Here is a 15,613-nt window from a genome sequence, read left to right on the forward strand (position 1 = left end):
ACACCACTATGTGGCACAAAAAAAGTTTTTTTTATATTTTTGATGTTTGATAGCATTTAACTTTTCATCTCAATATCAAAACTATATTTATTTCATCGGAACTAGGTACATTGGACTATGAAACCCAAACCGTTCACCAGCTCAAAGTTCTTGCAGTGGATCGAGCTAAGGAGGGCCGAGTTAATACCGGAACGGCCATAATCCTGGTGAAGGTCGAAGATGTCGAGGACCAACCACCGGAGTTTCTGAAAATTACCCCCATTGCCAGAGTGGTAGAAAATAGTCCCATAGGAACGATGGTCCTTCAAGGTATTCCCAAATAATATATTCAGCTGGTTTTAGTTTTAATCGAATTACTTTACAGTGAAAGCAGTTGATGGAGATAGAGGGATCAACAATAAGGTGGTATATTCCATCGAGCCCAGTGATGGAGCTTTCAAAATAGAAAAAGACACCGGAAGGGTAGTTACTGGTGAATTATTGGACCGAGAAGCTTTGCCCTTGGGATCGAGTTCCTACGTTCTTCGAATAATCGTAAAATATAGTGATTTTTATGTTTTACTGTCGGGAATTAAAGTTGTATTGTTCTCAGGCGACTGAGGTTGGAGGTAAAAAAAGGCCGCCGGCGTCAGCATGGACGGAGGTCACTATTTTGGTGACGGATGTGAATGATGAAGCTCCGAGATTCAAAAGTACGGCTTATGAGTGCGAAATTGCCGAAAATGCCCCCCAAAATACACCAGTGACGTTCCTAGGCAATTCTGATCCAGAAGTCTTCGACTATGATCAAGTAAAGCATTGATGAACTTGGCCAGAAAGTATTTTCAGTATTGTAGTATAAAAATTTACTTGCGAACAAATATTCTATCGCTTATTTGCAAAATTTGATACATTTTTATCAAATTTTACCCACGACAAAACTTAACTTAAGCACATTTGTTATTGCAACTATTTTTGGGCAGGACAATTTAAAATTTGAATATTGTGCTCAGCGATATTCGCGGTATGAACAGCAGCATTGTCCTGCTGCAAATTGTGTTCCATATTTGGATAACTGTTCCTCAATTAATGTAATATACATTTTGGTAGCAATTTCCCAGAAATTAATTGTAATTCTGTATTTCATAATGCATGGAAGTGCTATGTGTTGACATAACATTTCCTTCACCTAATTATTTGCTACTTAAAATCATCCGATCTTTTCTGAAATCATGATAATAATACTTATATCTATCAGAGCCATTCAAATATTCAATTCAATTGGTCTTAAAAAATTACAAGACGCCACTTTTTTCCCATGAGATATGTTCATTGGCAAATTATAAGAAGTCAATTGAAAAGTCGCCGGCCTACCATAGTAAAACACATTTTTTGGCAAATTTTTTTTATTCCACATAATTCCCTTCAGGGATGATACACTGATTATAGCGACCCTCCAACTTTTCGATACCATTTTTGTAGTACGATTTGTCCTTTGCTTCAAAATAGGCCTCAGTTTCGGCGATCACCTCTTCATTCGACGAAAATTTCTTCCCAGCGAGCATTCTTTTGAGATCTGAGAACTGGAAATAGTCACTGGGGGCCAGACCTGGAGAATATGGTAGATGAGGAATCAATTCGAAGCCCAATTCATGGATTTTTGCCATCGTTTTCACTGACATGTGACACGGTACATTGTCTTGGTAGAGCAGCACTTTCTTTTTCTTCAAATGCGGCCATTTTTTGCCGATTTCGTCCTTCAAACCGTCCAATAACGCTATGTAATAGTCGCAGTTGATGGTCCTTCCTTTTTCAAGGTAGTCAATAAAAATTATTCAATGAGCATCCCAATATACAGACGCCATAACTTTGCAAGCCGAATGTTGTATTTTCCCATGCTTTGGAGCGGGTTCATCGTGTGCCCTCCACTCGGATGACTGTCGATTGGACTTCGGAGTGAAATGATAGAGCCATGTTTCTTCCATTGTCACATATCGACGCAAAAACTCGGGTTTATTACGCTTGATCATCTTCAAACACTGCTCCGAATCATCAATTCGTCGTTGTTATTGGTCAAAAGTGAGCTCGCGCGGCACCCACCTTGCACAGAAATTTCTTATACCCAAATATTCGTGAATAATATGATGTACACGGTCAGTTGATATTGTTAGATTGTCTGCTATTTCATTCAATTTCAATTTACGGACATTTAAAATCATTTTGTGGATTTCTTAAATGTTTTTGTCGGTAACAACCTCTTTTGGGCGTCCACTGCGTTCACCGTCTTCGGTGCTCATTTCACCACGTCTAAACTTAGTATACCAATCCTTGATGATTGATTTTCCTGGGGCAGTGTCCGGAAACTCGGCATCAAGCCAAGTTTTTGCTTCAACTGTATTTATTCCTTCAAAAAACAATATTTTATCAACACGCGGAATTCCTTTTTATCCATTTTTTTTACAATAACAAAAGTTGCCTCACTCAAAATGCTATAATTCACAAACTAATGATCCGACAGGGTTAGGGCTAACTAGAAAATGTATGGATTTAATTCTAGTAGCGCCATCTATATGTCAGGCCGTGGACTTTTCAATTGACCTGTTAGTAAGTAGTCGTTCTTATGTTTTTCACTTAAAAGTAGTTTATGTAAATATGTTCTTAAGAGACGTTGAACATTTCCTACATTTGTATTTACGCTAGATGCAGAAGGAATTTCTTCAACTGGAATTGCAACTCGCAAATTTGCTCGTCTATCTATTTGTCGTCTATCGTATATTTGTATGATTTACGATTTATTATATTTGCTATTTGTGGCACATTAAATATTTGTTTTTTCAAATTATTGATAATATTACTTACTTCCGCGAGGCATAATGAAAATGCATGTTTAAACTTATATTTTAAACACATAAGATTCACTGAGTGTGCTTTAGTTTCGTCATGTATGGTGCAATTTTACGCGGAAACTACATTATAAGTAAACAATAGCAATCTCTTTGTAACATATATTTGAATATCTTGTCTAATTCTCTTTAATCGTAAAATCAAAAAAGCTACAAATTATTTTTTATTAAGAATTGGATTTTGTGTCAATGAAACAATATTGGTTTTGTGTTTATCCATTTTCTTAATGTACTCCATCCGTGTTTTGTAAGCTTGTATCGATCAGAAGTTATATATAGAAGAGTTCCTATTCGAACATATTTTAAAACCTATGAGCTAACGTTGTGTGAATAATGGCGGCTTTATTTCTGCTATTTGCTAATCCTAATCTCTTCTTTAATTATTCTTCGGTCTGAACCAGGAGCTTATAGACTACAGATATTGAGTTTTAATTTCGATACCAATAGCTCTACAGGATTAATGGCATATGAAATATCAAGCAAGGCAATCCATCTTCTGGGGCAACCACTCTTTTATTGAGTAACAATCAAGGAAATCATAATAATTAGTGGAATTGCAATAGTATTTTCAGATATTTGCTAAGATAGCTGTTTTCCATCCTTTTGAAACCTCCTTAAGCCATGAGAACAATTTGCAACTATTAATTCATCAACTGCTAGTTCTTCATGTCATTTCTTACGCGTTTGGTCTTGGTTGGTCCAATCCAGTAGTGCTGCCAATTCATTGCCTTCAAAATCATATAGCTATTTTCCATGCCGTCATTTACGTTAAAATTGGCACTTTAAAATCATTGAATCCGAATTTTATGGTCGGGAGATGATCGTGCCTGATGATATTTGGTACCGAAATTTTTTAAATCAAAACGAAAATGTAATTAATATAGAATATATGATTTTTACGTTCTGTGAATAATAAATAAAACTAACAGTAACAATAAGAAATGTGATTCATGATAGACTATATGATAGTATATGCCACATAATGTTAAAATTACTATCAATATATAATCAAAAAAAACACGCGTTAATACCGAAAATACTTTCTAACCAACCTAATAGTTTTTCTTTCAACTCCTGGTGCACATATCGTCTTTCAGGGAATCAATGGTACTTTCGAGCTTTACGTTAAAGGCACCGATGTATTCGAAATCGCACCAAAAAGAGCCATCAACGAAGCGCCTTTTACCATTAAAGTCAAAAACGGTACCGCTCTTGATTTCGAACGGACAAGAAATTTTAATTTTACGATAGTGGCTAGGGAAATCGTGAAAATTAACCCGAAATATACGGAAGTACCTATTATCGTGAACGTGTTAGATCGAAACGACAACTATCCGGAGTTCACCAAAGGTTCCTACGAGGTGTGGGTAGCCGAGAACTGCGACATCGGTACGACCGTCGCCTGGGTTCAAGCTCTGGACGACGATTCCGGATCGTTTGGAACCATGGGTGTCCGTTATACCAACCTAGCGGGGAGTATATCAAACCTGTAAGTTAATGTATAATATATGTTTAATTATTGTTAAGTCTTCTTAACTGCTAACCTGAGGCAGCAGGAAAGAGCACGTAGGATTTATTTTATGGAAGATCGTAGTAGATGTGGAAAGCTTGCAATTATTGTAAGCGTAAAATAAGTGGGTAGAGTAGGTTAGAAACTAAAATAACAGGTACGAGCTGATGCCTAAGTGTAGTTTTTATTAATTTTTATGTATTTGTTATAGAGATCATATATAAAAGTGTATTCTATGTATTTTTTCTTCATATACACTTTAACAAAGACAAATCTTATACCATTTCGTGCATGCAATATTCGTAAAAAGGAAAGCAAAGTTTTGGCTTAGCATATTAATATGTAGATTATTTATTGCACTCTATCTACTCTCTCAAAATGTGAGAATATGAGAATCGATTAGCCACAGTTGTGTCAGCCCAATCATATTGAATCCAAAATCAATAGGTTGTTATAGAAAAGTTAAGCAAGATTGCGTCTATTACTTGCTATTGCTCGTCTTTTTTGTACTGAACAATTCAATAATACTAAATAGAAAACGGGTATTTTATGTAGAGATTGTTAAAATCATCGAATTTAACAATTTACCTAATACCTAATACCCTAATAATAGTACCTAATATAAGCAGGTCCTTGCAGTTTTTGATGATACTTAAGCTTTCGAAGGTAATTTAAACAGTGTGGTTTCACTTTACCAAGAATTAAATGAATCAAAGCTTCAAGCAAATTATTTTATAAGAAATCTTCGTAGTGCTACAAGGGATCTGGATTGTTACTCCCATCCTTTTCCTTTTACACTAGCGAATATTTAGTAGTAGATGTGGAAAGCTTGCAATTATTGTATTTATTTTAAACAACAATTTTTAATCAATTTTTAAAAATACTTTTTAAAGTCTCCTTTTTACCTACGAAGGTTTATGCGGACTGTACCTACTGTTTAACGTGGCCTCCGAACCACGGTCCTCGACATTAAACCTACCAACCCTACCGACTGGCTTGTGATCAACTTAGAAATCATCCCAGAAGACATCCGGTCTTACCCAGCCTGGTTACTGGTACGACTGGGACCATTTTCCTTGTAGGATTTTGCACTCTTGTCTTAGGACAATCGCAAATATTTAACAATAACAAACACGAATGTACGACCATGTCGCAACACGATTAGAACCCGCGACTATAGCAACAGTAGTAGGACCATCCTGTCGCCTTTACCACTGAGCCAATCAAGCCGGAGCCTAAGGAATTCAGAGGCACAGATTACAAAAATTTGCGAATGTCGGTGGAATAAAAAATCAAAGAAATTGACATTTCGGCTGAAAGACGTAGCGAACAGCCGTGGACTAGTTAGAAAAAGACATGGGTCAAGATCATAGAAAGCGAATCTTCATTATGGGAAATTGACATTGTGTGAAGCCAAAACGGTTTTTGGTGAATTTGGTGACATAGATAATTTCCCCAAGTGCCGAATATGAATGATAATGATATATATGTATCATACAGCTTTTGTTTTTTATTCTTACTACAGACTCTCCATGGTAAATGTATGGTAGACTTCTCTACCTGGCTGCACGTTAATCTAAATGTCTGTGGACTGCGGATGCACAATTTCTAATGTTTAGAATTAGCCATCTGTTGGTTTCTTTCGCCTTATACCTTTCACTTATTTTAGTAGAAGATATTTTTTTCTCGTCAAGCACTAATTTTACTGAAATTGTTATTTAATAATGGAATATTGTACACTCTTTAACAAAACAAGAGTATGTAATTCCAAAAATATTATCAAATATTACCAATAAATGTCGCATACTGTACATGCGGTGTACATAAATAGACATGAAAATTAATAGGAAAATTAACAAAATTTAGTATCGGCTATTTAAGTACAGACGCACTTAAATGAATTGAATGACATTTCAAAGTAAATTTTATTATGAAAGATATTGTTTCCCTTTAAAATAAATCCATCACAGTGCGACTACAGTTGTCAAGTAAGACAATTAATGGGGTTGAAACTTAAAAAAACTCAAAATAAAATAAAATTTCTATGAATAGATACTTATAATGTTGCTACTAAATTTCTACTTCAGTGAATAATTTAAAGTAATATAAATAAAAGCTTTTAACTGAAGTGTTAAAAATATTAATTAAATAAAAAAAATAAATAATTAAAACTTATAGTATATTTCAATATCGAAGTAACGAAGTTTCGAATCTAAGTATTTCAGTATCGAAATTCACATATTATTGTTGTAATTCTTTTGAATTTATTTGTTTACGTCACCCTTGTGGTTCAAATGTATCTTGTATTTCTGCATTGTTCTCTTGTAACTTATTTTTTAGTATCTATGTACTCTGCATACTATGAACTATACATTATTATCTGCAACAATCCTTACATATTCATATCAAATTTACATGCTTACACATCATATTTTTTAATTAACTACTAACAATATATATATATATATATATATATATATATATATATATATATATATATATATATATTCTCTACCAAATAATATTAGATTCTATATCCGTAATAGTTTTGATGCTATCGCATCTAGAATATGTTATACATTTTACTCATATTTCAGTTTTAGTTACGTTTTTAAATTAATTTTATATCAGTATAGTAATATTCGTAGACTCACTTTGTCTTGCTATAATTCTTTAAATTTTCTCTATTACAAATAAAAAATTAACGTTCTGTTATTTTTTTTCCGAATTTCATAAAATTTTCACAGCCATATATTGCAATTTAATAGGTCACTATTAACACAACTATAGAATAAGCAAATCATAAAAACAAAGTCACGTAGATGATCCAAATAATCATGCACAGAACGAGAAAATTATATACAATATCTTCTACATTTTCATTCAGTTCTCTGTACCGGTAAATTTAATAAATGGTTCATTTTATAACTTAAAATTAACTAGACAGTTAATATAGGGTGGCAATAATGGAACGATTATTTTCAATAAATATTGTCACTATTTCTGTTCGTTTTTGTGGCGTATATTTATCCGTAATAAAATATGAACGTCTACACAACACAATGGTTAAAACCAAACTGAGCTAAACGTCACATAACCAAGATGGCACGTAATTAAAATGGTAGCGAGACTTTTGCCCCAACCTGTATAATGGTTTTTTATTGGTGTTAACTACTAAAGGTATATTTTTATCAAGGACAACTTAATATATCTAAACAACTAATGAGTCTTCAGTAAATAAACATTTATTAAAGACAGATATTTTGATTTTAACCAATTCTAGATTGAATCTTCATCCAGCATCGGGTGTTATAACAGTGAAGACTGCAGGCGGCCCTTCTTGGGATCGGGAGCAAATATCCAGACACTACTTGACGGTCGAAGCCCGAGATGACTTAGGTAACGGGAACAGAAACACGGTACAGCTCATCATCAACATAGGAGACGAGAACGACAACAGTCCCGTGTTTGCGCAGAACAAATACGAAGCCCGGCTCCTGGAAAACAAAAATGGCTTCGAAATTCCGCTCAGAGTGGAGGCAAGAGACGATGACTTAAATGGTATTAAATTAGATATAAAATAATATGAACACCTGAGATTTGATGACACATAATATTTGTTTATTAATGTGGTAGTGTGTGTTCTTAACGTAATAGATTCGTAGATTATCTGGATAGTCTTCAATGGAATATTGAGCCATTCTTGGACCATAACATCCTACAATTGCTTCAGTTATGTTGGAAATAGAAATCTACTCCTGACTCTCTACTCTAACACTCCTCATAACTGCTTAATTTATTGAAACAATTGTGGTAGCCAGAGATTATTAAATCTCATTCTATGAGTCTATTAATCAGTTCGTATGGTACTTTGCGTTTGAGCCTACGCACTTCACTATCATCGCGCACATTTAACTGTTTGGCGAGTGCTTTGGGATGCACTAATAGTCTTTCAAAGTACTTCGCACTAACACTCCGAATCACACTCATTATGGGTTCTAAGGGGATATCACGCTGTATCAGTTTGTTGGACACGTAATATGGGGCATGGACGATGATTCGTAACACTTATATTCTGGAACCTTTGGAGGATATTTATGTTAGATTTGCTAGTGGTACCCCACAGTTCAAAATAAGTATTGACTTATACAGTAAAACCTTGCTATCTAATAATAATTTAGATCAGCCAGTACAATTGGTTTAGTTTAACCTCAAGCTGTTTGCGTTCTGTCACTATACATTTTTTCTATGTCAAACGTCGATCGAAATGCATTTCCAGATATTTAACGTTATCTGCTTGCGGAAGTTCATGATTGTTCAATTTTACTGAGGGACATGTTCTTCTACAACGGATGAATGTCACATGGGTAGATTTTGTCACATTTGCTTTGATACGCTACGTTTTCAACTACAATTCGATTTTGGTAAACTATTTTGATGCCTTATAGTCTTGACTGAACTTTTTGATTATGTGTATGGGACATTATCATTTTGCTATACGACAGTGTTAACAGTATGGATATGCATAATTGAGGATATTGATATATTCATCCGCAGAAATCCGGCCACTGATATGAATAAGAATATCACGGTATTGTCGCCAAAATCTTAACAAAACCTTTCCCATGTTTGACTGTAGGAAGAAGGCAGTCCGGACCATAGGCTTCTTTCAAAGTTTCCCATACCGAAACCCAAGCCTTTATAGGAAATAATGTAGTCATCTAGTGTAAAGGTTTTATGACTACCGCACCATTTTTCTTGCAGCGTAGGCTTTCTTTATAAAGTGTTTCGATTTCTGCTATCACTTCAACTTTGGTTTTTGCCCAATATTCCTCGTCCCCGATGATGTTTTACCATGTTTAATGTTTTTGTTGCCATTACCATGGACACTCTCGCTCGTAAATTGTCTCAAAAAGTATAAGATTTGGCCTATAAACTGAGCACTATATACACATCGCATTATTTACATGGGATCAACGTCGCCAACATGCAAAAAAATTTACTTTATTGCTTGGTGTTATTGTATGTTACGCGGGTGGTTCAAATATGATGGAAACCAACGCTGTAGATGGCGCGCATGTATATTTTGAAGGTCGTGGCTTGAGTGTGTGATAGCTGGGCCCCTTACGAACAGTGTGGTATGGTTTTCGCCGGGGGCGCATGTTTCACGCGCGTGCTACGACCATGAGTGAACGTCAAGTGTCGACCGCCGTAGCGCAACGCATTATCATTCGTTTTTTAGTGTGGGAGGGCGTTAAAAAGACTGTTCTGCTTTTGCGAAATCAGTTCGGTATGGAGTGCCTGAGTAGAGCTGCCATGTTTAAATGGGCCAAAGCATTCAAGGATGGACGAGAATGAGCAGCATGATGATCGTCGACCGCGAACCAGCATCACACGAGACAATATTCGACACGTAGATTAACTCATTTTGGAAGACCGTAGAGTGAATGTTCGCGACATTTCGGCTGAATTCGGCATCAGTTTTTTTGATAGTGTAGCTTTCAACTACACTGTTGAAATTTTGTCGCCGCTTACTGACGCCATACGAGGCTGAGGGCGACGGTTTTTTAACGCGAATCTTCACTAGAGACGAAACATGGGTACACTATTACACTCTTGAAGGCAAGATGCCGTCTAAAAAGTGCCGGAAGAAGGAGGAAGGGGTGCCAGTCAAAACGAAGATAACCAGGTCCGCGGGTATGGTTTGGTGTACGGTTTTGTGGGACTACACCGTGGACGTGCGTTGCGTGCTCTACGTCGATTTCCTTCACACGCAACGTACCATTTATGCTGCATACTACTCTAACCTTCCGAAACACACGTGGAACCCGCTTATCGCTCAAGACGGAGGAGAATTCCAGCACGAAGTGCGATTCTTCTCCTGGATAACGCGGGTCTCACGCTCGATACAATATCGGAATAAGTGTGAGAGGCACTGGACAACCCCACCTACAGTCCGGGTTTATCACCCTACGACTGCCAAATGTTTGGACCACTGAAAGAAGCCCTCGGAGGTCAAAGATTCAACACCAACGATGAGATAGAGGAGTTCGTGCGCACATGGCTGTCCGAGTTGCCCAAGGAATTCTTCAATATCGGCATCAAAAAACTTCCGGAAAGATGGACAAAATGCGTAACTAGTGAGGGGAAATACTTAGAAAAACTAAATTTTTTTAATTTTTTTCAATAGTAAAAAACGTGTCACAGTATTTGTCTCGATCACATTTGAACCACCGTCGTATTTTATCCAACCCTTGTATTATCATAGTTGAAACAACGAAACTCGATGTTTCAGGGACAAACAACAGCGAAGTAGAGTACATACTCTTTGGCGAGTTACATCAAAATTTCACGGTGGATCCGTTCCTGGGAATAGTGAAACCGAGAGGCTTCATGGACTTCGAAGACATCGAAGGGCCCGAGGAGGAAAACGTCAGAATTTTGTATCTAACCGTTCGAGCTAGGGATCACGGGATACCCAGTCTATACAGGTATGCACATCAAAGCGTTTACAGAAAGACTCCATCATTCAGGTAAATCTAATTTTTAGTGAGGTACCTCTTCAAATATACGTAGAAGACGTGAACGATCATGCTCCTCAGTTCGAACGTCTGTTCTACAACGCTTCGGTAGCTGAAGACGCGGGTGGGGGCACTCCAATAATCCAAGTAATCATTAATAAGCCTTAAGAGTTCATGATATCATAAACAAAATTTTGTAGGTGGAAGCGTTTGATATGGATGGATCGACGCCAAATAATCGAATAGTCTATCGGATTCAGAATGGTGCCTTAGATAAATTTATAATTGACTCAGAAACAGGTATGAATTGGAACAAACAATAGCTTAAAACAATACATTTAAAAATTATATCATTTGTACGGATAGTCTGTTCACAATCCTTCATAGCATATTTGTTTCAATTTAGTAACGTTCACTCAGTGCAATCAAACACGAAACTACTTCTTCGACTTGTTAAATATGAATATTTTTTCTTATGGTTTAAAGTCTTCTTTTTACCAACTAGAGTTTATCTGGACTAGGCCTACTGTTTAACGTGGGTTTCGAACGAGGGTCTTCGGTATTAAGCCCACCGTCTAGCGAGTGACCTACTTTGGAGATCATCCCAGAAGACATCCGGTCCTACCCAGCCTAGTTACTGGCGTGATTAGTATCATTTTCCTTGTCGAATCTTATACCTTTGCCTTTTGGGTAATCAAGATTATAAATCTACGACCAATCTCCAGCAGGATTAAAACCCGCGACAGCAGAAGGACCATACTGTCACCTTGACCATTGCCCCAACCAATCCGGTTCATGTGTGAATATTTTATACAATTCTGTATCATAATATGGCGGAATATACCCATCCCCAAGAGAATATTATATTTCTGAAGAACCATGAGCCATCAACAGATGTACAAATGACTCGAATAAATAGTCATAAATCCTGATAACTTTTTTAATACAATAAACAAGATTCGGGGAAAGGCGACGGTAGTAAAAGTGTACCAAAAAAAGTTATTTTCAATAGATATGAATTTACAACACGTCAACAATGATCGTTGGTCCTTTAAGAAATTCCCCAATATCGTCTGTTTGGTTTAAAATGAGTGTCATGTATTCATAGATATCATAATTATTTTCTACACTACTGAAACGTAACAATTAGATTTATGCCTAGCATCAATGATCTGTCGTAAAATATAGACCCTTTAAATTTTGAAAATCATTAAAAACCCATTAAATATGACCTGAGAAACTAATATGTAGTAGTAGAAGATGTCGGAGTGTAACAATATTCACATCTCGGAGTCATACGGAAGGATTGTCGAGATAACCGTTCCATATGCACCATGTTAGAGGGCCCCTGAAGAAGTTCCTGGGGTAGAGGGCACATTCTTCTCCTGTACTATTAATCTGAAGTACTCGAACTCCTGAACTTGCTCTAACTTGATCCCACTGGATTTTCAATAGCAGGCGATTCGTCAGAAGTCAATATTATTGTCTTTCATGAATTCGAAGATATAGGATTCTGTAACGCTATCGTCAGCGAAATCTTGGTCAAGGAATTTGTAGTATCATATCGATATCGAATTTTTTTCAAGAATTTCCTCCACAAACTGGCCGAATGCAAAACCCTTATCTACAGAACCACAGTTGGAACAATTGGCTTCTTGTTTATTCTTTTATTTTTTATCATTTGTATGATCTTAATAAACTTTACAACAACAAGTGAGAGAATAAGTTATTAAACCCTGGATATCTATTACAATGAACAAATGAGACAAGAGTTATTAGCAAGATTGAAGCATATTTGCAGCTATAAAGCCCACAAGCAAACTCATGAATACTTTGTTAAAAAGAATATCTCGTTCTATTTTGATAGAGAGTCTATTGGAAAGTTCATAGTAGTTCATATACTAACGAAATATTATGAGTATTGTCTGGTTAGGAAACAACTTCATCAAAGTTTTAATAAATATTTGTGTAATAGTGGCCATTTTTTTAAATTTTACTTACATTTCTTCAAATATCAACTGTTAACTTATGTAATTCGTAATGTCTATTCTATAAAATTATAAGGATTTGTTGAGCCTTGTGTTGACATAAATCCCTGCACTAGAATACATTGATTATAAAGTTCAAATTTTTGTCCTCGAACCTGTCCCACCTTATATTTAAAAGTTCAATGCTTGAATGCACTTTCTGGGAGGTTATTGAGGTACTTGATTTAACTCAAATTACCATTGTATCACAATTACCATTGTGTGTCATCACTATCAAGTATTTGCAAACATTCATATATATTGACAAAAATTGGTACAATATAACATATATTCGAACTTCTCATTCAAGTTGTAACTTGAACTAATGTATTCTTGAAGAACTTTGCAAAGCGTTGTCATACAAAATTATAAATGTGAACATCTCGCTATTGTTGGTCTTTTTTCCAACAATGGGTCATTCAATATATTCAATTAACGTCCGTAAAGATCTGAAGTAACAGTTTCATTCGGTTTGTTGTACCTCACAATGCATTAAACCATACTTATCACGCCATAAGGAAGATAATACTTTAGGGCCATGAATATTCCGCTTCGATGTTAATGTGGATGACTCTCTTGAACTAACCCGTAATATTTTTAGTTGAAATTATCGAAATAGATCAGCTTTTAATCACCAGCCACGATAGATCACAGAAAACCCTTCTTTTACTGGCTGTCAATAAATGCAATAGCCATTTTGTCTCCTTAACTACTAAGCCATCCCTTTAGTTGTTTAAGGGTTTGACCTGGGTTTTCGCTCAATAAATCTTGCAATAAGCATTTGAACTTTTTTGTTCCTCTAAACTGCTCTTTATAACATCAAAATCACCACTTTTCAACATAGAAACTACAACAAATAATTAGAATGTGACGGAGCTGTTTTTGCAATACGTTTTTTCAAATTAATGATTGTTGAAAATCAATTTTCAGAGGCTCCATGATTAGCCTCTGTATAAGTGAATGATTACATAATAGCAGCAAGAACTTTGTGATAATATTTACAAACATATTCTTCAGGAGTGATTTCAATAGCTAGCGGCGCGAACTTGGATCCAGATTTATCTCACCCCAGAAAAAATCACTACTCATTGAACGTACTGGCTTTGGACGGCGGACAAGGCGAGAACCAGCTTCATGCCGCTGTGACAGTTGACATAACCATTCTAGACGTGAACAACAAAAATCCCGAGTTCCTCGAGTTGGAGGACTTGTCCATTGAAGAGAACACTCCGGTGACTATACCCGAATATTCTACATAACCTCATGTTGACTTTCAATTACTGACTCTCAATTTTTTAACAGGTCGGAACAGTGATCACTAAAATACGAGCCAGAGATCCTGACGAGTCCGCTCGTTTAATATACATACTGGACGAGGATAACTGTCAGGCTAGAAACGAACGAGAAGTGATACTCAACGGTCGGGACGTAAACTGCGTCAGTTACTTCAACCTAGACCCAATCACAGGAATTTTGAGCGTGGCTAAACAGATCGACAGAGAGCAGATTGATTTGTTTCGAATTGGTGTCCTAGTGAGAGATACCAATTCTGAGACGGGGCTTCAAATAGATTCAGGTCGGTATATAAATGTTCTCAGATACAATTGAGTGATCAGTGAGTGAAAACATTAGGGCTACAAATGAATTTTAATGGATTTATAACAGACGGTGTTACTGTGAATTCAATCGCAGCGGGTAAATTTGTGACTAACTAAATGTTGAAGCCTCTCTGGTAGGCATCATTTTTGAGTATATTACGAATCACTGACGATTCGGGACGGGACGGAATTAATACACCACTTATGGCCTTGGAACAAAAGAGAAACTTTATTTTGATCCCTCGTAATTTATACCCACTCGATACAAGTCACAGCGCCCTCTACTAACTTTTCTTCCTCCTTTCTATACTGGCTCTTGTATCAAGACAAGTCATATATTTAACAGAGTATGTGTCATTTCGCCGAAGTGTAAACAAAAATAAATTCAATGCATTGAAGATGTCTAAATTTGTAATGAGCAAATTGTATTTGCAGAAAATTTTATTTTTTATTTTAATTTGATACAAAGGCGACTGAACATCATCGAATGCTGTGTGAAGCTTATAGCATAGCTTTTAAAAGTAGTCATATTAAACTTTTTTATTGATCTCTTAGAACTTCAATAATCTGCTCGTGGGCAATAAGTATTATTATATGATTTCCATTATATAATATAACCATCCTGACATGTAGAAGATCGCTTCAGTAAGTGATCTGCTGTATAAATTATAATCTAATTCTTATTCTAGATACTATTCTAACTTATTCTAAAGTATATTCTAACTTTTTATAAAGACTATTCTAACTTATTGCAGAGATTATATGGTAGTTTGCGTTTGAGCCTATGTTCTAAACTGTCATCGCGCAAATTTAACTGTTTGGCGAGTGCATTGGGATGGACTAATAGTCTTTCAGAGTACTTCACATTAATACTTCGAATCACACTTGTTATGAGTTCTAAGGGGACATCGCGCTGAATCAGTTTGTTGGAGACGTAATATGGACCATCAACGATGACTCGCACTTTATTCTGGAATCTCTGGGGGATATCTATGTTATATTTGCAAGTTGTAACCCCCCAGTTCAATACCATAGATCCAAATGGGCCCAAGTATTGAATTATACAGTAAAACCT

The 15,613-nt window shown here is 36.0% G+C and overlaps 1 protein-coding gene across 1 annotated transcript in view; it reads left to right on the forward strand.

Annotated features, from left to right (window-relative positions):
- Cad88C (Cadherin 88C) overlaps nucleotides 1-15,613 on the forward strand; it is a 33,617-nt gene that overhangs the window by 5,814 nt on the left and 12,190 nt on the right. The window contains exons 4-13 of the mRNA XM_076398594.1: nucleotides 106-309; nucleotides 365-534; nucleotides 593-790; nucleotides 3,980-4,371; nucleotides 7,676-7,953; nucleotides 10,688-10,883; nucleotides 10,943-11,060; nucleotides 11,114-11,213; nucleotides 13,958-14,172; nucleotides 14,243-14,516. Of these exons, the coding sequence (XP_076254709.1) occupies nucleotides 106-309; nucleotides 365-534; nucleotides 593-790; nucleotides 3,980-4,371; nucleotides 7,676-7,953; nucleotides 10,688-10,883; nucleotides 10,943-11,060; nucleotides 11,114-11,213; nucleotides 13,958-14,172; nucleotides 14,243-14,516 (2,145 nt within the window). The remainder of the gene's footprint in view (nucleotides 1-105; nucleotides 310-364; nucleotides 535-592; nucleotides 791-3,979; nucleotides 4,372-7,675; nucleotides 7,954-10,687; nucleotides 10,884-10,942; nucleotides 11,061-11,113; nucleotides 11,214-13,957; nucleotides 14,173-14,242; nucleotides 14,517-15,613) is intronic.

This window comes from Rhynchophorus ferrugineus, unplaced genomic scaffold, assembly GCF_030347505.1.
Source record: "Rhynchophorus ferrugineus isolate W39M unplaced genomic scaffold, kcgeb_rfMv2 rfM1, whole genome shotgun sequence".
NCBI lineage: Eukaryota > Metazoa > Arthropoda > Insecta > Coleoptera > Curculionidae > Rhynchophorus > Rhynchophorus ferrugineus.